Source organism: Uranotaenia lowii, unplaced genomic scaffold, assembly GCF_029784155.1.
Source record: "Uranotaenia lowii strain MFRU-FL unplaced genomic scaffold, ASM2978415v1 HiC_scaffold_748, whole genome shotgun sequence".
Taxonomy (NCBI): Eukaryota; Metazoa; Arthropoda; class Insecta; order Diptera; family Culicidae; genus Uranotaenia; species Uranotaenia lowii.
The window spans coordinates 1-25000 of NW_026598698.1; the positions used below are offsets into that span (position 1 = coordinate 1).

General features: G+C 37.9%; 3 protein-coding genes and 1 long non-coding RNA gene across 5 annotated transcripts; 1 reads left to right on the forward strand and 3 right to left on the reverse strand.

Moving 5' to 3' along the window:
- Nucleotides 1–3713: 3713 nt before the first annotated feature.
- Nucleotides 3714–5229, reverse strand: LOC129760742 (uncharacterized). 2 transcript variants are annotated; one of them, XR_008740383.1, is made up of 4 exons: nt 4802–5229; nt 4607–4743; nt 3920–4556; nt 3714–3858 (listed from the first exon to the last, which is right to left on the reverse strand). It is a non-coding gene; the product is annotated as an uncharacterized LOC129760742 (long non-coding RNA). The 2 variants fall into 2 exon arrangements; XR_008740382.1 differs by having other exon boundaries at nt 4607–5229.
- Nucleotides 5230–7300: 2071 nt separating this feature from the next.
- LOC129760741 (ADP-ribosylation factor-like protein 2) lies at nt 7301–8158 on the reverse strand. The gene is made up of 2 exons (XM_055758398.1): nt 7967–8158; nt 7301–7881 (listed from the first exon to the last, which is right to left on the reverse strand). Exons 1-2 carry the CDS (start codon nt 8029–8031, stop codon nt 7392–7394), a joined length of 555 nt encoding a protein of 184 aa, XP_055614373.1. The 5' UTR covers nt 8032–8158; the 3' UTR covers nt 7301–7391.
- Nucleotides 8159–9182: 1024 nt separating this feature from the next.
- On the forward strand, nt 9183–11739 carry LOC129760739 (palmitoyltransferase ZDHHC16). Its single transcript, XM_055758396.1, has 6 exons — nt 9183–9411; nt 9480–9627; nt 9698–9889; nt 10686–10803; nt 10867–11078; nt 11147–11739. The coding sequence occupies exons 1-6, from the start codon at nt 9365–9367 to the stop codon at nt 11582–11584; spliced, it is 1155 nt and encodes a 384-aa protein (XP_055614371.1). The 5' UTR covers nt 9183–9364; the 3' UTR covers nt 11585–11739.
- Nucleotides 11740–11875: 136 nt separating this feature from the next.
- On the reverse strand, nt 11876–15635 carry LOC129760740 (serine protease grass-like). The gene is made up of 4 exons (XM_055758397.1): nt 15411–15635; nt 12639–13092; nt 12386–12570; nt 11876–12321 (listed from the first exon to the last, which is right to left on the reverse strand). The coding sequence occupies exons 1-4, from the start codon at nt 15472–15474 to the stop codon at nt 11897–11899; spliced, it is 1128 nt and encodes a 375-aa protein (XP_055614372.1). The 5' UTR covers nt 15475–15635; the 3' UTR covers nt 11876–11896.
- Between the last annotated feature and the right edge of the window lie 9365 nt (nt 15636–25000).

Below are 25000 nucleotides of genomic sequence, written 5' to 3' on the forward strand. Positions count from 1 at the left end.
AACTTACTTCGAACCCTATTATTGGGTTATTTCCCCAGCGAACTTCCAACCCTCGTTTTCTGGCATTGTGGACTTTTAGATAACATTTTTGTCTTGATTGGCAGTTCTTTCAGTCCTCGGTTCCCTAGCTCTACAAACAAGATTATTTATACCTTCATTGGGAGGTGAACAAGTAATAATAGTAGGGGCTTTATAAACCCGCATGGAGCAGTATCATACAAAAACGATCCCCATTATCTTCTTCCCAAGACACCCAAAAGATTACCTAATAGTTTTTGGATTATTCAAGAACGATTATACCTATCGTTTTTTCATGAAATGGAATCGTTTAGACACAAATAACGATACAGGGAATGGGTTGTTAAGTAAAATAACGATTCATTTTTTTGCTTTTTTCTATCGATTCCAATCTGAACTATACCATACTGGTTATCTTCAGTTTATCTTTTTTTAAAGAAACATTCAACGATACGATGTATCCTCGAAGAAAGATAATACGTTATACGATACAAAATCGAAATACTAGACGATTCGTGAAGTTATTTTCTATAGATAATATTATTAATTGGCCTTAGATGTTAACAAGCTAATATTATTTATAATGATACATTTTAATAATTTATAAAACTATCAAAAGAACTACTTGAATTCCATGTTCCTTATAACGATGCTTTAAGGGTGGAATTTTTTGTATACGTCTGACTTGTTTTAAAAATAATCAGAAAGTAAAATTAAAAATAATATTCAACAAAAACATCTACCAGTCAATAATAAAATCTATGGAATTAGAGTAAATGATGAACACGTTAAAAATAAAACTTCTATAATTCTTATGATAATATGAATATTACATAAATATATAAATAAACTACAACCATCCACATTATAATTATTTTTTAGAGCTCTTTTATCACTCTTCCTGAATGCTTTTAATTTTTAAATTTACAATAATGAAATGTTAGTATCATAATTGCTAGTAACACTCCCTGTGTTTTGACAAACCATCCAATGGGCTTTCTATAAATGCTGTAGCATTCGCGAATACTAATAAAATAATAAGCAAACCGTACTTGAATCTGTATCATGATCTAGACTTATCAAAGCGTTAAGAGAGCATTTTATTCATTCCGGTAGTTAAGTCTGGTTTGTTTTTTTTTCTTCCATGGAACCTGATAAAAGTTGCATTAGTTTAATAATCCAATATTTTTTGGCTCTCTTATGTTTCGATTATTTTCAATAACATAAAATTTCGAAAAATTCAGACCATTTAGTAATTTTTTTTTCATTAATGATGACCTTGTTCGATATTTTTTTTTTTTTTTTTTTTTTTTTTGTTTATGGGTTTATGAGCGCCTGGCTGACCCGGAAAGGAAAAACAGAACGTGGGACAGAAGAGGAAAATTTCAAATGAGAGTAGTATAGCTTAGAGAAGGATAGCGGCAACAGAGCCCGAGGGTTCTGAAGCACCAGTTTAGGGGAAGCGTTAAGATAGTGCTCGACGGACTAGGACGGTTGGTGGGCCCCATATGAACTTCGAGTTAACCCAACCTTCAATTCAACCGAGCAATAGCAGTATGGTATCAAATAATATGCTATCATATGCTAACGCCTCGATATCGTTGTCAGAAGGGTTCACTATCTTACCGTAGTTGAATATCCCTACCTGTTACCTAACCTTACTCGTTTCCATAAATTTGGATTCTTCCTAGTTTGATTTAGAAATAATCATGGATTTGCTAATCAAAATATATATTCAAGTGATTGATTCTACGCGACTACACGGTTATTCGATAACTCAATTAGGATATCATAAAAACAGAATCCAGAAAAGGTGTCTCTTAAACTCATCCACAATGAACTGTAAGCTTATATAGCAATAGCTTTATTGTTATCGTCAACTTATCAACGGAACAAGAAAATAACAGTGCTGTTCTTTAAAACCTTATCACTAATTATGTCAACTTCTCAAACAAACTTTAATATTCAATCTACACGATAGGGGTTCAATTCAAATAAACCGTGTGCTGTTTTTAAATGCCCGAAATGAATGATCTGAACTATCTACTCATTCTTGCTTATCGAAATCATATTTTCTATTTTAAACTTCGATTTATGAATTTCAATCCTAACTGAAAAATGTATAGATCTACCAAGAGTAAATAAATAAATAAAAACAAATGTCGAAAGTGTATTACAAACTGAAATATCATATTTGTCAAAACAGCATTCCCGTCCAATGAGCCCCTAGTTCTTGTAAAATGCTTGATTTAAGAATAAGCCAACGAAATTCATAAACCGCAAATGCACACTTTCTAGAGCATTGGGGAGGCGAATACCATTACCTATAAAATACCTAACCTAGCAATACTTGAAACATCCTAATTCTATGAAATTAAACTAGCTAACTACCTTACCAAACAGATTATGCCCTATTGAAAAATATCACTTTATGAAGGCAAAATGTGATATTTTCACTACAAAATTTTCCCATTGTTCAACGGAAGGGAGGGCAAGTGTTTCAACTCCCATTCATCTTATCAGCATGGATCATGAAAAATTGGGACACCATTGAACCTACCGCTAATTTAATTTAAATAAAGGTGTCCATCACGCCTTCTAATTTGAGTCATATTATGATCCATGCTTGACAAGATGTGTGCAACGACCCTCTCAGGACAATGATAGTAAACCATCATTATCACAAGCATGCACACCGCCGCCGTGACCCATGGGAACCCAGGGTACGGATGACCTTGTTCGATATTCTTGCTAAATATCTAAAATCAATCTGCGCTTCATTTATTCTTCGGCCGTGTTATTGGCCGTGACTTATTGTTAATTTTAATTTAATACAGTATTATTAACTGGTTATCTTCATTTGAATCTATTCTCACTATCGTTTCCTAACGATCATGTTTTTAATTGGTCATATTTTGATAAGTGTGGTAGCCAGAATTGATAGTCTATATTCTTATGTGCGATAGTACCAGAAACTATTAATTAAAGAAACATATTGAGGTTCAATTATAGCATTCACCTTGCGTTGCAATCAAGCCCCAGTGCTTTTGCGTACCCTTTATACTACCTCGTATTAGATCATTAGATAGAATAAATATCGATTATAACACAGTTATTTTAAAAATTTTGCACAGAGCCAGATCTATTTAAACAGAGTAGCAAATGGATTGCTTTTTTTTATTGTGTTTCGGATTCCATTTTTGAAAGTCGGTTAACAGCTCGTTCCGTTTTCACGTTGGAGTTATTTTTTAGACGTGTCCCGCAGTTTTGGCGATGGGTTTCAATTTAATATTTTATAACTGAAATAAGAAAGTAAAACAACAAATTAACTGAATGGTTTGGTTTTGATTCGAAACGGGATGCAACAAAGCCTCTACCGTCAGAGAAATGCATTTCTTGAGCATGCTAAATAGTATCTATGTTCTAATCTGATGCAGATTTTCAAAAAGTTTTTTTTATTAATTTTATCTGTTAATTACTCAAAACAAATATGCAAAATCGAACATCAAAGTAACGTTGAGGCGCTTTTTTTCGAAGAAACATATGCACTCCTAGCATAAGCGCCTAAACTGAACATATTTACATACAAGAATCAAAAGATACTTACATAGCGCACAGCACACAGCAAAATTTGGCACATACCACTATAATTTTGGGCTGCAGTAATCTTTGCAGTGCAGCGCTATTCCCGTGGCTCCTCAGGATGTGTTTAGCATACGTATGGGTATAATTACTGATGTTTTAGTTGTCACTAGACATCCGGCAAAATACGATCACTGGAATCTTCCCTCGTCGCTCTTTTTGATGGCGGAAACGCCGGCCTTTTTGTCTTTACCTGAACTAAAACATAGAATAGTTTTAACTTAGCATGAGCAGAAAGAAATGATAGTTTGGAACTTACCACTGAGCAGCATTCAAGATCTGCTGTTTCCGCCTTTGTTTTTACTCTTGTTTCTCCGGTACTGTGGTCGTAGATGAAATGGAATCTAATATTCACCGGGGGAATCCAGCCTTTTTGCATATATACATATCGAGCAAAGTTCCGCAATAGAACCTGTTCTTTTCGACCTACATCGAAACGGCCATTCAGGAAGCGGAGCTCATTTTCATTTCGGTCAATACCCTGACAAAAACCTACGGCAACGGACGAGGCCAGGTGGCTGATCTCAAATTCACCGAGCACTGTGCCCGAATGATTGCCGAAATGTCTCAGAACAGCAAAATCGTATTCGAGAAAAGTACGGTCACGGTCCAGGCGTCCGAAAGAAATATGCACATTCTAAAAGCTAACCACAAACCGGGTGTGAAATATGACATCTTATCGAATCCGAAATTTTTCGTTGAGGGAACTGCGAGGATTTGATGAAACCGGATCGGGTGCTGATAGGTGGCGAGCAGAACCCCCCCATATCGAGATAACCGCTTGGCATTCGAGCCGGACATGCCGAACGGATGTGAAAATACAGCTCTTCTTCATGGCTTCAGATTGGCTTGGGCCTTCTGCATGTCTGCCTGTTCCAGCGACATCGGATTCTGACCTTTAAAAAGTAAAATTAACACAATTCACGTAGAAAATTTGAAAACTTACGATTTTTTGTAACAAAGATAATCCGGGAGCGCTGTTTTCTTATGCTCCGGTAGGGTTTCTGGTGTGGGATTCGTGCCTTCCGTTAGGTAACAGTGTTTTTTTCGGTCCTCTTCCATTATCGCAACATTTTTTCTAACCTTAAACAGAATCAAACAATAATCACAATAATAATATAAATATTCACAGCTTACCTACTAATTCAACTGCCAAAAGGTGGTATTTCCAGCAGAGCATTCCGTGCCATTGAAGCCATGCAGCCACTTCCAATACAAGTCGAGGAATTCGGGTCTTCCGTGGAGGAACCGGAGGAACGGCTTTTTGTTTACAGAAGCCATTTCTCATTCAGCGAAGACACGTACGTCTTCTGTAGCTGAGACGCACTGCTATGGACACCATCTAATTTTTTTCTTCAACCATTAATGGAATCTTTTAGAAATGATTTTGTATAATTTCTTCTAATACATTAAAGTAAGGACACATGATAAAGTGAAGCTACGAACAGGAACGATTAACGTTATAATCCCAGTATAATATTGCCCATTTGCTTTACGGTTTTCGATTATGCGGGAATACATAGGGGTGCGAAAAAAATTCTTACCTTATTATCTGCAGCGAATCGTGATCTGTTGGTTTTTTTGCACTTAAGTTATTTTCGGCTGCACTTTTTTTAGAGGCAGCAGATCACTTTATTCATTGAATTGAAGGCGCGCCCAAGGATTGAGGGTTGAACCTACTCTATACTGACATCTTTACTCAACACATTAAAGACCGCGAATAAATCAAAGACGAGACACGCCAAAACTCGACATTTATTTTTCAGTCGTTACTGGACTAATTTCTACAAATTGAGCATATTTGAGATACTGAAAGTATTGTGTTAAATTTGGTTGAATAAATTTACAAAAGAATCATATCATTGGAGCTATGGTTCTTAGTGTAGCACAAAGGTTATAAGTCAGGCATGTCAAACTCGTTTAAGTGTGCGGGCCGCATTAAAAATCTTTCATTTACAAAAATAATATTAATTCCTCTCGTAGCAAAAAAAAATCTTTTTAATATTTTGTGCTAGGAAAGCCAGCGTACTTCTGTGTAGTATGGAATTTTGTGATAATATAAGACGGGGCTACGCGGGCCGCATGCCCCCAGTTTGATATGCCTGGTATAAGTGCAGAAATGGTCTGTTATTAGTTAAAAGTATCAAACGATTCTCCATATTTTATGAAGTTTTTTTTTCAGATTTTATGAATTTCATTTACATATTTCTACGTTCGAAAGAAAAATGCAATTTTTCAATTCGTATAAACACAGCAATTTTCTCGAAATTAACATTTATGCCCTTTGATTCCAAGGGCCTCAAATGGTTACTTGAAAATATCGAGGAGTTCAACAATTTTTAAAATATGTATTGTACGTTTAAGTGTTAATTTTGAAAATTTTATAATTATGATGGTTTCGATAGCTTTTAGAAAATTTTAAGCTTTGACAATCCTAATCCTTATTCTAGACTAATTAAATTAAGATATACCGGGGTAAGTGGGGACGGTTTTTCGTATAGTTCAACTTTATAAAATCATTAAAAAATCAGCAGTGGGTCAATTTGGATAAAATCGCGTTCAGTGTGATGCATAACATGTTGTTCATAAATGCTGAAGAGATGAGCTTGATAGACGCAAAGCGAAAAAAGTTATCACGTGAATTGTAATGGACTGCTGGTGTCTTCACTTACCCCGCTTTATGGGGTAAGTGGGGACGGTAGATTTTCCTTTTGATTTCTCAGGAAATTTTCAACAATTTGTGTTTTTTTGGTTGAATACGTAACTTTATTGCTCGATCCGTTCGAAATTTTGAAAAAAGTTCATGGTACTATAAATAAGGCATCTTTCGATGATTATTGTGTGTAATCCGATATTATCGAAAATATATACTAATTTCAGAAACAAGTACTTTTCTCAACTTTTCATGATCTGAATGCTAAATAAAGCTAAATTGTATTGAATGAAGGCAAGAAAATTGAAAAACTGTATCAACATCAAGTATGTTTAAAGCCGTCCCCACTTACCCCAGGTAGGGTTTGGAGACAAAATTTTAGAATTTTGCAAATAAACTCTTTTTTCTTCATTTTTAACCGTCGTTTCTTTTCCTAACTGATCGTTTTTGATGTAAGGATTGTTTCAAGGTAGAGTTTTTCGTCAAGAGCCAACTAGTTTACGAGAAATTTGCGTTTGAAAAGGATGCTTGTCACCTCCACATCGTAGTTTAACGGCGTGTTCGTAAATTGATTTTTTCTATCGAAGTGATTTTTTTTTATCGATGCTGGCGTTCGTAAATTCCAAACAAACGTATGCAAAAGCATATGGAAAGTGATTTGACATCTACCAAACAAATCAATCGACTGATGCATCACCCAAAAAAATCAATTTACGAACGCGCCGTAAAAAAGAAAATTTACAAAAAGTCACCGTAAACATCCGCTATTGTCGGAACTGTTTCTCTATTGGATAGATTTCAAGTAAATTCAACATTCTGCATTAAAAATTTGAAAAAATAGTATACAGTATTGTTTAAATAGCCACCGTCCCTACTTACACCGCGTCACCACTTACCCCGGTGTACCTCAATAAAAAAAAACTCTTTTTCAATTAAAAAAAATTAAATTAAGGCATTGGTCATCGAAAAACATTCTAGCTTGTCGGGTAAATAATAAATATCAGTAAGGTTTAATGCATAATAAAGGAAAAAAAAAGGCAACAGACTTACATAATGATGGGAAAAGCAACCGAAATTCCTAATCCAGCGTGAATATTCTCTTGGAAATATCGTCCACGAGCCAATCGATGGATTCGACCAGCTTGCCCCCGGTAACGGCACTCACGCCCATAATCGACCAATGGTGCGTCTCGATACTGTCCAGCTGAAGCACTTCCTTTATTTCGTTGGCCGTCAAAGCCCCCGGAAGATCCTGTTTGTTGGCCAGCACCAGTAAAGTGGCTCCCGCCAGTCGTTCCTCTAGCAGCAACAGTGCCAGCTCACTCCGACAGGATTCCATTCGCATTCGATCGGTACTATCTACGACCCACACCAGGCCATCGGTACATTCGAAGTAGTTCCGCCAGTAGGATCGAAGCGATTTTTGGCCACCAACATCCCACATGTTCAGCGTGTAATTGTTGTATTCCAAGGTTTTGATGTTGAACCCGAGCGTCGGAGAAATCTGGTCAATCGGTTCTCCGTTGAAGCGCTTCAGGATTGTGGTTTTACCGGCATTGTCCAGCCCTCTACACGTGGTTGGGTTTTGAATTTGAAAAAATGAGTCAGCTTTCATTAATGGCAAACAGCTGGTTCGATTTGATGGATACTTACAGCAGCAGAATGCGCATCTCTTTTTCCTTTTGCTTCATCTTTTTGAGTATCGTTAAAAATCCCATTATTTCGACTAAAACTGAACTATTCGAGCCGTAAAAAGAGAAAACTAACAGATTTTTTTGCCCTGTAGAAATTGTAAACAAATTTGTTTGTTCATGTCTAAACTATTTTTGAAGAGGTCGCATGATCCAATGGCAATAAAATAATCTGGAATGCAAATTTTTGGATTAATTTTTACAAAAGTGGTGTTAGATTAATTTCTTACTGCAAAATTATTAGGTATTTTCCAAACTACATAATATTAGAAAAGAATTGATCAAAAAAGCTGCTCTCCAATCGTGTTTTAACAATAACTCATACGACTTCTTCAAAAATTAAAGCATAAACAATGAAGCGTTACTATGCGTTATATACAAGATTTCGAATTGAAAACACGTCTATTAAATAGTACTCAAAAATGTTTAAAATATATCCAAATTAAAAGTTTATAGTTCGATTTGAATTGTGAATTGTGATTTTTATTAACGGGAAACAAAAATTAGGAGCATTCAAGGCTTACTTGACCGAGTCATTAAGTTATTTTGTAACTTGAAGGTTCCCGTAATTATTTTTTTTTTCATTTGTTTGATCATTGGGATGTTAAAATCCCAATGATCAAATAAATGAAAAAAAAAATTTACGGGAACCTTCAAGTTACAAAATAACTTAATGACTCGGTCAAGGAAGACTTGAATGCTCCTGATTTTTGTTTCAATCGCTGAAAAGAATGAAACCTCTTCATTACACGGCAAACATTTCCTTCTCATTTTAGGTACATTTTACCAGATATTTTTATCGCCGAAATAAGTGGTCATGGTTGATTTGATATACTCAGATGAAAAAATGGATTATAATTTTTTTTTGTAAATTGCATGAATTCGAAAGTTGTCTTTTTGTAGTGCGCAATCGCAGAGAATTCAAACAATGGCGGATAGAAGCCAAAAAGTTTTTTACATATGTATAGATAAACATTTATCAAAGTATTTGTTATCCAACTGTGTTTCCAACTCGCATTCAAATTATGAAAATTTGATGTTTAAAATGGTTTTTCAGAGATTTCGTGTGCAGATTCTTTTCCGTTTATCCGTTATGATGTTATTATCGTTACGTTACTCATTCGAAAATTGTAACGTATTCCATGGAAGCCGCTTTCCATTTTCTCGACAATATTCGCAAAATGTAAACAAAAGTTTTGCCGTGAAAGTTTAAAAGTTTTTTAAATTGTGAATTACCATGGAAAGTCAACCGGTTTCGGCCAGTTTGTGTTAGTTTTTAATGCTGGTTCATGTTGCCCAGTAGCGCAATATATTACAATTGGCAAGCGTCATCATTTACATGAAATAATACTCGAAAAACATGAGTCGCATACAATGGCGCCTGAAGGAGTTCCCGAAAAAGTTACTGTAAGTGGATGTAAATTTGTCATCGATTATTGATGTCTTGAAAATTAAATGTTTTTTTTCTTTTGCAGCAATTGTCTCCGCTTCCGCTATCAGTATGCCGCACAATGTTTACGTTCGTTGACCTATAACCACCACATGAATCAATCCTATGCGTCCGATGTTTGCCTCGAGCCAATTTTCTGGTTCGTGGATAATTTCACTCATCTCCTGGGACCGGTTTGTAGTTTGACCATGTTCGAATACTCGTGTTGAAAAATTTCCTAATTCATAATTTGTGTTGTTATAGTTTTTTGTGGTGGCAGTCGTGTGTCTAACGGCGGCCGTCGTCATAATCTGCTACTGGATCGGGTTGCCATACTGGTGGAACAAGAGTCAGAACATGACCTACTTCCTGCTGGTGATCGGAAACTGGCTGCTGATGAATGTGTCCTACAACTTCTATAAGGCGGCAGCGACCTCTCCCGGCTATCCTCCGGAGGTATGTTCATCTTTTGTTAATTAAAATTTAAAATTTGTTCTTTTTTCCTTTGTGAAGTTTATTAAAACATTAGAATTTCATAATAACTTACTTCAAACCTGATAACCGACATGCTGATTTGCAAGATACGCTACCTATACTAAGGTGTTAGAATTATACAGTTAGGGTTTTGGATAAATCTTCGTAGTATAAACTTTGGCATTATCCCACAGTCAACAATTAATAAAGGCATATTCTGCGAGCCATGTGGCGTGACTTGCGGTATGCTGACTCCAATAACTATTTCAGCATACAAATTTCAGCTGGGATGAGTCTTCAGAGCTCATCCGAAGTTACGTTTCATCCTTATCGCGTTTCGTTGTGTCAGGACGAAGAAGTAAATTTACGCGTATCCGTCAATCAAATCGCAACATAAGTCCCTTAATCTCTCATCGATTTTCCGTGGCGAGTTGCACAAGTTATTCCAGCCCAATTTGTTTCATTTCGCGATGCTCAAGTAAAATTGCGACTCTAATTAACAGATAGCTTCATATTTCTTTATATAGGTTTGACGTCAAATTTTCAAAAACAGGACTAGACTAATAACATTGTTAAATTCCTTTGTCTAACAGAAGTTTTAATTTTCTAGAAACTCTTAATCTCAAGTATCACATAAAGTTTAGGAAAATGTGACAACTCCCAAGAAATTAGCAACGGCAAAAATTTATCCGGTTATTTTGTAAAAAAAAAGCTTAATAAGATTCAAAGCGAGTTTTTTTTAAATGTATAATTGAACAGTTTTCACTTTCGATTTCAGAAAGAGCTCATCGTCGAAGCCGTCAGTATTTGCAAGAAATGCATTGCCCCGAAACCTCCTCGCACTCACCACTGCTCGGTGTGCAACCGATGTGTGCTGAAAATGGACCATCACTGTCGTAAGTTTCCTAATTTCCTTATTGATCAACAGATTTCATAACTAATCTTGTTTCACTTTAAAGCGTGGTTGAACAATTGCGTCGGCTACGGCAATCATCGGTACTTTTTCCTGTACATGTTGTACACAACTCTTGGAGTGTTATTCATCATTGGTTTCGGTTTTGAGCTGGGTTACAACGTGCTCATAGTGGGTGATGGGGAAGGTTGGGACGAAGTGGAACCTCTGCACGGCCATCCGGTTCGCTTCAATCTGTCCGGCCATATCATTCCAGTGGTGAGTACCTTTTGTTTTCTGATGAACGATCGTTCCAGTTAGTTAATCCGTTTTTTGTTTGATTTAAGACCGAAATGAACGACTATGAAGATGACGGCCTAGCTCCGGCCAAACACGATCTTCCGATTCCTCAGGATTACAGCAACAATCCGGGCAAACATCGGGCAATCATCTTCATGGCGCTGATTAATGTGGCCACACTTTTCGCGCTAGGTGCTCTGACTTCGTGGCACAGTTCGCTCATAACTCGTGGCCAAACTAGCATAGAAGCACACATCAATAAGTCCGAAACCAAACGATTGGCCGCTCTAGGGAAGACCTACCAGAATCCGTACGACTTCGGATCCCGACGCAACTGGCGGTTGTTTCTCGGTTTGGTGCGCAAACGAACTTGGGGGAGACATGTGTTGTTCCCATCGGGACACAAGCCGGAAGGTAACGGGTTAACCTGGCTGACGGTGCGCGATTTCTCAGCCATCGATGACGGTGAAGACGAGTGGCCGTGAACGGCGAGACCGACTCAATCGAACCATTCCAATCCAACGCAACTAGTCTCAGCTCAGCTCTCGGTGTATAGAAAGCATTTCTACTCTATAGATATTCTAGGATAACGATATTATGGTAAGACTACATCTAAAAAAATAACGTAAATTGAAAAAGATTTTTTCTGTTTTATGCTTCAATTGATTTCAGAAAATTGTGAATGCCTTTCAGCAGATTTTCTTTTGATGTTTTTAGAATAAGAAAATCAGACAAAAAAAGGGGTGTTTCGGTTGTTCAAATTAGAAAACCAAGAATTAAGTTTCGAATTCTTCTTGTCACCGAGAAGGCTTCAAATTGGTCACAATCCAACTCATGTAGGGTGCCACTTTGGTGTAAATGCTTGGTACCGGTTTCTGCCCGCAGCTGTTGATCCCGATTGATACGATTCCAAACTGTACAAATCGGGCTTGATTGTTGAGAGTTGCTATCGTCCCCAGAGGTCCCCCGGAATCGCCCTGGCAGCTATCGACCAGCCCCTGGGCACCAGCACACATCTGTTTTTCGAAAAGCTCGATCTTGAGATTGTTGGCTAGGAGAATTCTCTCGCAGCTTTCGTTGTCCAACTGAGGCACCGAGGCCTTCAGTAACACCTGTGATTGAACGTTTTCCTCGGTGGTTCCCCATCCCGTGAGGATATACTTGGAGTGAGTCATGGTTTGCAGCTGGTTGTTGACTGGCAGGCAGATAGGTTTTATGTGATCTGTAAAAAGTTAAATTCCGTTTTAAGTTTAACATATTACCATTTTTAACGTTCCTTAACTTACATTCAAAGGTAACTTTTCTCACTAGCCGAATGAGACCGATGTCGTTTCTGTACTTTGGTTTGTTGTACTCAGGGTGGATGATAATTTTTTCAACGGGCACATCTTGTACCGGACCTGCACAATCGTCTGAATCCACACAGTCGGGCTCGGTTTCTTTGTTGTGTTCTCCTAATCGAACATGGTCACTGGAATGAAAAGAAACAATTTAATAATTAATATTTAAGCCAAAACCTAAGAAAAACGATTCACTTACAGTTGCAGTCGTTTCGCTATCAGACAGTGCGCGGCTGTCAGCACGTATCGATCGTTAATCAAAGAACCGCCGCACCCATCGACCAGTTCACCGTTAAAATTCCGATACCGTAGCAGTGCCATCCATGGGAATTCAAACGCTTGGGTAAGGTTGCCGAAAGATATTCGATCGGACTCCATGGTTCCGCAGTCGCTGGGTAGAAGCGAACTCGCACCCACGGTCGATGTCCCACCACTAGGGGCAGAACCGGAACCGGATCCAGCACCCAGCTCGGACAGTCGACAGCACACGGCGTAGTTAACGTTCGGATATTGGCACACCGAGCGCCTGATGAAGTTCAACATCGGCGCCGTCAGTTTATCCTTCATTTGGATGGCGGCGAAAATGTTGCGGCAGCGCATTACCGGCACACACATTCCGGGCAGGTTGTTAGGAGTCGTGCAGGGAATGTTTTCTGCAATAGAGAGCATATTAAAGCAATGAAATAAGGAAAGCAAATCAAATAAGAATTTTTCGTAGCCATCCATCCTTTGTGCTACGATTTGAACCAACATGTTGCTACATTTAACGGTGTTAATTTTCTCCCGAAATCTTAAGCTGGAATTCAGATGAAGTTTGTCAAATAGGTATTACCTACATCATACGACAAGAAGAAAGAACAGCAAACTCAGCAATTGACATCAATAATTCGTCTTCGTCAATCAACAGTGACAATGTTTGAACAGTATCAAAAAGTGAGTCACATCCTCGGCATAGCTGTTTCGTTCATTTCAGAAAAAAATGTGCAATGGATTGAGTTATTCTTCAATTTGTGCAACTAAAAAATTTCATTGAAATATAATAGTGTTTCAATGCGCTTTACCATATCCGCTGAATATCAAAGCGATAATGATTAACTTGGACAAACGTTAACATCATAAATAAGTGAAACGGGATAATTTACTTCGAGAGCTATTATAGCAATAATACATGGGTGTTTTCCAACTAGTTTAACTTTTTTTTTTATTAAATTACCTTATACTTCTTAGCCTGTGACCACGTGGACCCTGGAACCAGAATCTTCAAATTTTTAAAGCTTTTTAAACCACACTCCTAACGGCTTCATGTCCAATTTTATTCTGGGTTAGATATTTGGTGTACCTACTAACAAACCTTTATACGAAACGAAAACTGTCTTGATACAATCCATTGAGTCAATATGTTGACCTATGCATGTACCTATTTTTTTTTTCGTTTCAGATATACAGAATTAATAAAATTCCGCTTTTTTTATCAACTCAATAAAGAAGAAAAAAACAAAAAAAATTTTTTTTTACCTTTTCTCAGAAGTCAAATTTACTCGTGGTCCTCGAAAAAGTTGATCATTGATTTTCAACCCTTAATTTAAAAATTCGTTTTAAAATGTTTAGGTTTATTCGGATTACTTCAATGATATTTTACCTGGTTTCAAAAAGTAGCCCTCGAATCTAAAAAACAATAGAAATAATAGAAGAAACTCTCCTGACTGTCCTCTACTGCTACAAAGCATCCACATTCATGCTCCAGCGAGACGTCTTCGTAAACAGAACTTTTTGTGGATTCCATCTAGTCGCACAGTTTTTGCCCAAAATCACCCTATGCATAATTGTTGTCGTGTTTTTAATGAAGTGTCTAACGTTTTTAATTTTAATCAATCCAAAGAAGTGTTTAGAAATAATATTCGTAGTCTTAGAACATAACTCATGTTTAGTTTAAGATATGTCTGTATGGTTTATATCAAAGACATTAAAATAAAATAAATAAATAAAATAAACTCTTATGGTACATTTGAATTCCGCACCTCCCAATTAGTAAAAAGCATTTTTTCTAATAAAATTTTCTCAAATTAGGAAAATTAGCGTGCTTGGAGCAACTTTTAAAACTGAATGATCTAGAGTCTAGTCTAGACATTCCGATAAGTCAAGTATTTAATTAAAAGAATAATTAATGAAAAATCACTTCTGACATTCTTACAAATCGTTCTCAAGCGTTTTCGTTCAAGTCGTTTGGCAGAAATTAGTCTTATTGGCGGATATTCAGCCAGCAGAGCGTGTGATTTGCAGATATCGATGTGTGCTGGCTGACAATATAAAAATATCATATAGCACAACAAACATCACCATAGCACTGCATTAAAGCGTGATCTTTGCTAAAGTTTCTGTTTTGCTCTGATCATTCGCAAAATTTCCCAGTCAACCAATGCTCAGCCATGTTTTAAATAACTCGACTGTCCACTCTCTGTGGCGCCTTCGGTTTTTTTTATCTTCCAGTAGGTGCCCAGTGACAACATCTTCATGTTGAATACTAAATATTTCCAGTTTCTACCGGTTTTCGTCAAAAACTTCCATTATGCTAATTGGGTTGAATCATTTCGACTCCCAGATGAAGTTGTGGGAGTCGAGTTCGATTCGGTTCCATCGTCATCGGATATTGACGAGTTGCACCATGTGACTTTCAATGAATCACGACGCGTCTGGTAAGATGTCTGCCGACAGAATCCTTGAATTGGAAAGTGCCTGAGTTGTTAGGAATCTTTATTCTTGAACCATAGCTTTGACATGTCACTCGATGATTTGAACCTTCCGTAAGTTCTTTATTCGTACACTCTACTATATACACAACAAACTTCGCACGCGTAATAAAAACTTGTTTATATCTCCAGATCATCGTCAACAACGCTCATCGCTTATTTTTGAACCCATGCGTAATTTGATGGAGCTCATTGAATATTCACCATCCACGAGCGAAACTTACGAGCTACAATTCCACCGATCACCGCCAGCAGCAGAGCCGCCGAAGCCAGAAATGCATTCTTCATTTTCCCTGAACTAGAATGACCCTGAACTAGGATGCCGCCAAACTGTCTCACGTTCACGTTCAAAAAACCAGAAGAAGCCACAAGCGCGAACTTACACGGCACCAAAAGCGAACGACCAAACGCGCCTCGACGATGCCTTGCGTGCGTCCAACTTGTACCGATCTCTAAACACGACTGCCAACCAGATGGCTCGTTCGGCGATCGTCAGCGTCCGACATCTAACATGTCAATAATAAACGACGCGCCGAACACGCGACGACGCCTAATCAACAACAGCGCCGCCGCCGCCGTCGTGCATCTTGATTTCTGCATAACGACCACCTCAACTCGAGGAAGCAAACAAAACGGGACCAAAAACTACTCACGGGACTTGGATTCCTTCTCCATGAGTTGGTCTTGCCCCCCAGGTGAAGATTGCTACTCCCACCAGAAGATGGCTTGAATCTTGTGACCTCGACCCGGCCGATGGCTTCCCGTGGAAAATCCTGCCATCGACGTCATCCGGTTGGATAGGAATCACGTGACACTTCTTTCAGAGCTTCGTGAGGTAAGACGACATCAGTCATTCAGTTATCAGTTAAAGAAGCTGGATCGGTATCTTTATGTTGATGCCAATTGGAAAGTACCGTAGCAGTTGTGTTGTCGCCTTTTTCAAAAGATTTTGAAATTGAATTTTGTATGTAGATACTGCTAGAGCTGTTAGAGCCTTTTACGAGATGAATTCTTAAAGATAATATAGAAGATTACGTCTCGAGAATGACGAAGACTTCCTGAATTTTCTATTATAGAATAATTCTGAACAATAGACTGGATTTTTTAGATGTAACAGGGATATCACTACATACCTGTTTTCAAGTAATCTTAGTAAAATCTAGAGGAAAAAAACGGATACCATAATATAACGATTATTACTACGTATTACTTAGCAATTCATAAAATAATTGACGCCATCCAAAATTTGTTCCATTGACGGTAGGATAGTTGAAAATGATCACGCGCCTTCCGCACGTACATACGTAGATCATTCCAACCAAAGAGAGGGTGTGTTTTGGCGCCACTCGACGCTCTGAACACGTTTTATGAATGATGCCGGTGAGTGAAAAAATCCCCACACAACCGGTATACCTGTTGGTGGGCATCCTACTCCTTGGGATTTATGTTATAGCGCTTACCGACCTGTTTCGTTTATTTTTTTTTAAACTAACTTACTTCCACTACCCGATCAGACTTTCATGTAAGTAATTCATTATAGCTGTACTTAAATTTATGTGTTCCCGTTTGTTAGTGTATTTTATAGTTCTATAATTATACAAAAGGGAACGCGACTCCCGTCACGCGCCATCTCTATCTTATGGTGACTTCTTCCAATCGTGAAAGGTTATTCAATCATCAATGGGCTTTTAATTTATTTATTTGATCATTTGGATTTTAACATATATGGGGTCGCATCCACGCTGGTCGCCCGTGAACGTCTTTATATCTGTTTAAAGATTGCACAGTATAAAAAAATTATGGAGCTCAAAATACTTCAGTAAAAGGGAAGGTTTACTGGTTGTGATCTGTAAATCCTATTGAACCTGTAACCGTGCATTGACTTACCGGTTAGTGAAGTGAGAATCGTAATTTTAAATTACGAAGCAAAGAGTAACACTCAAGGAGACGCTTTGGCGCGTGAAGGAGGGTGACCGCTCGAAGATATCGAAAACGATAACAGGCAGCGAGAATAGGTCAAAGCAGATCTAGCCGACAAAGGATGGATATGGAGGACACGTTACCGAAGCGCTAATGCAACGGAACGTAACCGGACATGATGGGAGGAATTAAAGGATGGGACAAAATCCCTGCGATCGGGTTACGGGGCCAATGGCCTGGTTTGTAACCGCCGTCCAGTTCCACGTTGTGCTGCGAGTACCGATGACAGCCCCTGGTCTATTTTTCGATTGCGACATTCGAGGAAGTTTGGACGCCCGCAAGCAATTCGTCGTCAACACTTCATCGGCGCTTAGCCGCTAATAACCTCGGGAGTCACTGCCATGTAAGTCTAGCCGCGCCATCTGTCGACACTCTCGTCAAGGCAATTACACAACGCTGCAACAAAAGGTAGGACACAATCGTCCTTGTCAGTGTTCGGTAAAATAAAGTAAAATTCTTTCTGAACAAATCAAAGTGTTTCCTTGAATACGCGAAATTCCTTCTACGAGTGCCGACCTTGACCTTGGCTTCATAAGGGAAACCTTGCTCCACTGAGCAGTATTCTAGCCCGTTGGTTACAAATCAGACAGAAAGTGACGTATCAAGTAGCAAGTATATATGATGTACTGTTGCTTGATACCTTAGTACAATTCATGCTTCAATCATTTCCACTGTGTCGCAAGGTTGTTTCAATCATGCATTTTTTCTCGAAACACGTCATAATTCAGTATCAGAATAAAAATTTATTTATTCAGAAAAATTAATTGTAACTTGCTAAATCATTGCAAAATTCCGTTTACAGAATATTGTTTTAAATAAGTGACTAATGAAAAGGTCCCATAAACTAATATCTTCATGCCTTCTCACATCATTTTTCGTTTCGATAGGAGAAACAAATTTTTATTTTTGGAAACGTTATTTTACATTATTTTCTGTATTTAATTTTTATCTTGCAGGTTGAATCGTGGTTAAGTGAATCCGATAACTGTAAAAGGGCGGCTGCCCAATGGTAAGGTTAGTTTTAGAAGAACGTCGAAGGTTATTGAAGTGCTTGAGAACGTTAGGAAATGGAGCCGTGGCAAAGAATCGGACCGCGGTGATTGTCGGGTAAGCGAAACTTTTTTGTATACCTGGACTTCTTCATTTGCTATTTGCAGGGTGGTCAATAATTTCTAATACTTATTAAAACCTCTAATCATGATCAATTACATAATTTGTTTTGTAAATATTCCACCATGCGTTCTTAGATTATAAGGTTGGACAAATCCCGAATGCATAGACACCATACCCGGACCCCATGGCTTCGTATGAACTGTTATGGATTGAATGCATTGCGTGTGTTGATGGAGGTATATTTTGGAAGAACGAGTCAATCAGTTGGGCTAGTTTACTTATAGGCATTCCGGCATCCGTGTATAAACCTGGCCAGCTGGCAACTGATTGAACACTCTTATTATATAGTCAGTTATAAGAGGGAAACACATCTCACCGGTCGGCTACTTATGGGATTTGAACCCAAAAGTATTCTTGCCGATACCGGTTATCATTTCTGAAAATGGTCATTTTAACAAAATAGCTGGTCGGGAATCGACCAGACCGAACTGAACGCCAATTTGATAAAAATTTATATATCTATTGCAACGAATGCGAAACATGATAAACTACATATCCAATGAAAACCAAAATATTTTTACTATTTTTTATGATTTTATTAGAAAAAATCAATGTTGCTGACAGTGGAAATGGCAAAAATGCGTTGTGCCAGAATGAACTGAGAGCCAATTTAGAGGTAAAGATTAAATGCATGTTTTGATCATAAAAACTGATTTTGTGTTAAATAATCTTATGTGTGTTGGTTTTTTCGATTCTAAACAGTTATTTGGCTCGCCAAGAACTTATAAGGGAGATAAGGGCATAACGAGCACCCGGGGCATAGTAAGCACTTCTCTTTTCTACAAAAATGCGTATTTTTAAATAAATTTTCATGAGGAATAGTTTTGTACTTCCTATAGTACTAATTTTTCACTGAAAAAGAAATCTCCTTATCATTTTACAGAAATATTTAAACAAAAACATCAAGGTTCTCAAGTGACGAAAATATTATAATTTTCAAACACCAGGAAATAAGCTTTTATGATCGTTGAATCATCTCGATTTTTTAATGTACGCTTTGGAACATGATATACACATTGTTCCTGAATTTTCACCATAATTAATTTTTTGATTTTTCACTAAAATCAATTTTAAAACGCGTTTCTCTTTTAACTTGTTGACTCGGGGCGAACAGAGCACAATTAATCGGGGCACGATGAGCGTTTTCTGCCGTGAATGCTAGCAGCGAATTTCACTCGATGAAGTCAACTGAATAATAGAGCTACAGCTTGACTTGTTTCATCTGACGATTTGGCTGATTGGTTAGATGTAGGAGTGATAATCAATAGGCTCGAGTTCAATTCCTGATCGAGGTGATTTTTTTTTCATTTACCATTCATGATCGATTATTTTGATTGTTGCATTGTATGACTAGTGGCATCTTGGCGGGTTATGCAGAGCACCAAAAACATAATGTATGAGTGTGTGTGAATTGTTTGTATTCTACAAACAGTCATACATTATTTTAGTATTGCTTTGTTTAATGAATCTACGCCTCACCGTTTAGTATAAAATGCATCAATCATGAATGATAATTAAAAAATTATCACCTCGAACAGGAATCGCACTCGAGCCTACTGATTACCTTTCCGACATCTAACCAATAGGCCAAATCGTCAAGTCAAGTCAAGGCCAAGTCAAGCTGTAGCTCTATTATTCAGTTGACTTCATCGAGTGAAATTCGGTGCTAGATTCCACGACAGAAAACGCTCATCGTGCCCTGATTAATGTTGCTTATACTGCCCCAGTGGGGTTCTCATTATGCCCCTACAGTGACTGATAATCAGCTTTCGGCAAAATATTTTGAAATGCATTTTTAAACGTTTTTATCTACTTTTTCAAGTATCAGTCAGTAAGGAAATAGACTTTTTTAGTGTCTGAACACGAAACAATGATGTAAGTCACATATTAAAGCTGTTTTCTATGGTTAATTAAACGTCTTCCTTAAGGTGGCCATTATGCCCTTATCTCCCCTATCTGAGAAATTCAACGATAAAAAACGTTCCTGTGGCTAAAAACGTCATGTTACGGATTGTTAACCTTTGTTAAAATCGCGTCCAGCCAGACTGGAATGAATCCCTTGAATTTTGTTTCCCAATTTATTCAAGGGAATGTTAGGATTTTTATCATTTAACGATAAAGGATGCTTTATTTTATTGCTTACTGTCGTTCAGAAAGCAACCGGTTAGTAACAATCAAAGAAAATCCGCATTTCAAAAGTGCGAAATTTTTATGGCTCGGTTCATTCTGGCTCAACGAAAAAAGCACTTTTTGAACCAAAAATGCTCGATTTTTCGGAGGAGTTATCAACTTTTTACCGCATTTTCCCGATGGATTCCGAATTCCGATTTTTCATCACATTTTTCTAATGAGAGGCCACCTTGATTAAATACACATGTTCAAGATTGTGGCCAAAATAGGATCATGTCTGGGATTTTGGAGGCTCTATGGTAGCTTAGGGTGTAAGAAACAACTTTTTATATGTCGGCGACTTAGAGAAATTATGTTTAGAGGTCGCTGTTGGTCAATTTAAAAAAAAAACACTTTCCGCTAAAGAATTTTCATGTCATGAAAGCATTAACTTAGAAGAATCATTTTAACACAAATCCAACTGTTCATTCTTCTCTCTCTCCCTCCAATTATTTCGATTTTTTTAATCTGTCTCTGAAAAATAGCTTAATCAACCTTACACTCGACTATTTCTCGAATCGACAGTTGAAAAATTGTGCATTGGCTGACTTTTATTATTTTGGATCAGTTTTAACAAAATATCCAATCTCATTTCAGTGACACAAAAGAACCAATCGTGTAAATTTGGAGTACAATTAGGGTTTTTTTTTTCAATCCATATTGTGACTTCATCGAGTTAAATTCGCTGCTAGATTCCACGGCAGAAAACGCTCATCGTGCCCCGATCAATGGTGCTCTGTTCGCCCCGAGTCAACAAGTTAAAGTAAAAAAGCCTTTCAAAATTGATTATATTGAAAAATAAAAAAATTCATGATAGTGATAGTTGAGGAACAATGTGTACATCACATAACGTAAAATCCCTCCCAAAACGGCCAGAAAATGAAATAGAAAGACGATCGTATGTGTGTGCGAGTGGAGTGCAAAAATGTCGTTCAATATTGAATTGACATTGCTGCTCATAATTACAAAAAAAAGAGTGAAGCGTGTCTTAGCGGATAGATCAGGACACTGCTATAATGGTTGCTTAGATTTTTTTCATAGTTCTACTAATAAATGTGAATTCAAAGACAATTTTGTCAAGTGCTAGACAAATTCGCGAATATCGATCCAAATTTACCCGAGTAATTGAAAAATTGAAATTCTGCATTGCTTCTGGAGACCAACATGCTGACGTGAGTGATCACCCGCACAAGCAATACCAGATCACAAAATAACAGAAAGTCAACCAAAGGAAAATAACAAAAAAAGCCCTCCAACGGGCATCTAAAGCGGCCTCGGAAAGGAAGGGGGCAATCCCTTTACGAAGAATCCCTCTACAATCAGCGGAAACCCACACGGTAGATTGTAGTTGCAGCACTTGGGCAGTGGAAAAAAGAGACCTTTACTACTTGAGGGTGAAACTTGGAATACTTAATGATTCTTTTCTAACTTGCTTTTATACTAATCAATCACCATAGTTACCTTTACTAGTTGTTTACGCATGATCACGGTGTACAATATAATAAGGTGATATCTTCCCGATAGTGTCGTCATTACTATCCATCTAGTGATCTACGCGCGCAAAACTTTTTGCCTGGAACGCTATAGGCAGATAGTAATGACGTTACTAGTTTGCATTAAAACGAGTTGTTTACTCGTGTTAGTAGCCTACCTTATATACTTATACCGTGAAGCATGATAAACAAACATCATGCTTGTGTTGCTATTCATCTCATCGATTGCTTCGATGAGGCGAATCTCAACTCTCCTCCTCAATACACGCATTCCGCAGTCTTTTAACTGCCTCCGGCTTCTCATCCTGAAGATGGGGCTGCTCCTCTTCAACTCACACACCGGACCTCATTCGTCGCCTTCATTTCACGACACTCTCGCCGCTGTTGCAACTCGATTACCTTCCATGGCACCAGTTCGACGACCTTCACCGGGATCTGGCACGACGACCTTCCAGTGCCTTCCGGACCGACGACCTATCAATGTCTCTGGTCCGACGACCTCTCAATGGCTCTGGTCTTAGCGCTCTTCCTGCGACTCGAAGCTTTTCTTCCGCCTCGACGCCTGACGCCTCTAGTGGTCCAACTCGACGACCATCACTTGGCTTTTCAGTCCGACAACTTTCCATGGCACCGGCTTGACAACCTTCCGTGGTACCCCGTTCCTAAGTCCTCCAGTGGCTCTTGGCCCGACGACCACCTCCTGGTTTCTGACTTGACGATCTTCCATGATACCGACCCGCCAACCTTCCATGGCTTCTGGTCCATCGACCTATTAGTGATTCTTTATCGCTCCTAATGGCTCCAACCCTACGACCTTCCATGACACCGGTCCGACGACCTCTCAATGGCTCCGGTTCGACGACCTTGTTTGGTTCCAGCTCGACGCTTTTTTTTTGGTCCGACGTCTTTCCAAGAGCACGACGACTTTCTGCTCCGCTTCCAATGGATCCGATCCAACGACCTTCCAGGGCACCTGTCCGACGACCTCCCTTTTTTCCGGGCTTGTCGACCTCCACCTGGCTTTCCGGTTCGACGACTTTCCAGATAGCTCCTGGTTCGATAACCTTCCACGGTTCCCGGTTCGTTGGCCTCCCTCGGCTCCGGCTCGTTGTCGTTTCACCGCCTTTCTGGCTGGATGACTGTCCACTCTTGATTCCACTCCTCCTTCTTTCAACCAGTGCTGGGCCCATAACCTGTTGTAGGAAGCACTTAAGGAAGTGGAAAGGAAAGATTCTTATTACTTGAGAGTAGAACTTGGAATACTTAATTTTTACTTTTCTAACTTACATTTATACTAAACAATATCAATAGTTACCTTCACTAGTTTTCACACATGATGTGTTGCTATTCATCTCATCGATTACTTCGATGAGACGAATCTCAACATAAATTCTGGTACATGGAGGCCATCGATAGCGGACAAAAATCCCAACCCATCCAGCCAAAATAGGAAAACTACTCAGGATAAGGACTTATGAAGATAGCAGATGAGTGGCAGACCCGGAGGTGCAAAACAGGGAAATTCGAAAAGCAGGACATATCACAACAAAATTAAAAAAAAATAATTTCACCACCATACATCTATGGAGCTAGAACAGTATTCGTCAGGGAAAACCATAAGATTTTGGAAACGAGGAGCTTGTCGAAAATACCTCCTGTCTAGGGTGGTCGGATTTACCGGTTTTTTTCAAATCCGGTATTTCGGTATTTGGAATTTTGAAAACCGATAAAACCGGTAAAACCGGTATTTTTCGAAGTATATCAAATTCATTAAAAAGGTTTCGTCTAATTGCAGTAGTAATGGCATAAAATGCGCAGAATTTATAACGCAATAGATTTTACAACATTTTCAATTGAAAAATATTGCATTAAGCCTTTAAATTATCACTTTGTAATAAATCTATCATCACCCTCATGATAATCATGATATTTATCATCGTCATTTTATTATTCTAATTTCAAATTGAGGATTCAGAAATAATAGAAGTTTCATATAGTTTGCGACGAATTTTTGTCCTAAACTCTGTAGAACAGTATTGAAGGATAGATTTTACAGATTTAGTAAAAGTTTTTATAGTCTTTCATGGAAATGATACGAAATTTGATATACAAAAAGATTTTCCGTTAAAAAATGACTTAATCAATTACCAAACAAAACTCAAATACTGTCACAAAGTTTTTGGTTGACTACCAATATTACAGATTATTGTTGTCTTAAATAAGGATGTTTTCCTCGCAACCTAGGTCGTGATAGCATTATGTTTGCCTTTCCAAAATTAAAACAAACAAATAGAAAAGAAAATCTTTTAAAAAATCAGTCAAAATTCAGCAATAAATATAGTTGTTTGGATCTCATCCATACGCTCTTTGTTGCTATAATACTGTTGCAAATTTATAAAAAACTTTTTTACTGCTTTGTCGGAAAAAGAAAATGCTTCAACAGCATTAAAAATAAAAACAACAGAGTTTCATCAGTTAACTTGAAAATATTGATAGAGAAATTTCATACAAATATTTCAACATGTGTTTAAATGCTGGCTCTATTGAAACATTTCAATTTTTAAAACAAAGTAGGAAATTTCTAATCAACATTTTTGGTTTTTAATTTTTGAAAGCCCTTTAGACCTGTTAGAACGATTTTGAAAAACTTGGCCTGTTTATAGATAAAACATGTTCGCATCTTTTGACCAAATTCCAGTTTTTCAATGAAAACTACTGTGATATAATAATCAAGTAATCTTAAATTTGTTGTAGCTGTTTCTTTTTTCAGTCATTGTTCACTTGTACAGTCTTGAAATGTTGTGAAGCGTTAGTTCGATAGCTGAACTTAAATGTGTAATGTTTCATGAAAATATTTCATCTGAGTGAGAGATGGCAGCTTGTCAATGCTTTTTTAAACGCCACTCTAGCTTTAATTCAAAAAGTACATCAGCAAGTTTTAGCAACAATGATATCCCACATACTTAAACCTTGTAGCAAGGTTTATCGAGCTTAGAGTT

Bases quoted from the DNA above. Each gene is read 5' to 3' on its own strand.
- LOC129760741 (XM_055758398.1), bottom strand. From the start codon at position 8,031: ATGGGATTTTTAACGATACTCAAAAAGATGAAGCAAAAGGAAAAAGAG. The intron at 7,882-7,966 runs GTAAGTATCCAT...AACCACGTGTAG, and splicing joins GAGATGCGCATTCTGCTGCT to AGGGCTGGACAATGCCGGTA.
- LOC129760739 (XM_055758396.1), top strand. From the start codon at position 9,365: ATGAGTCGCATACAATGGCGCCTGAAGGAGTTCCCGAAAAAGTTACT. The intron at 9,412-9,479 runs GTAAGTGGATGT...TTTCTTTTGCAG, and splicing joins GAGTTCCCGAAAAAGTTACT to CAATTGTCTCCGCTTCCGCT. The intron at 9,628-9,697 runs GTTTGTAGTTTG...GTGTTGTTATAG, and splicing joins TCACTCATCTCCTGGGACCG to TTTTTTGTGGTGGCAGTCGT.
- LOC129760740 (XM_055758397.1), bottom strand. From the start codon at position 15,474: ATGAAGAATGCATTTCTGGCTTCGGCGGCTCTGCTGCTGGCGGTGATC. The intron at 13,093-15,410 runs GTAAGTTTCGCT...TCTCTATTGCAG, and splicing joins GATCGGTGGAATTGTAGCTC to AAAACATTCCCTGCACGACT. The intron at 12,571-12,638 runs GTAAGTGAATCG...TTTTCATTCCAG, and splicing joins ATAGCGAAACGACTGCAACT to TGACCATGTTCGATTAGGAG.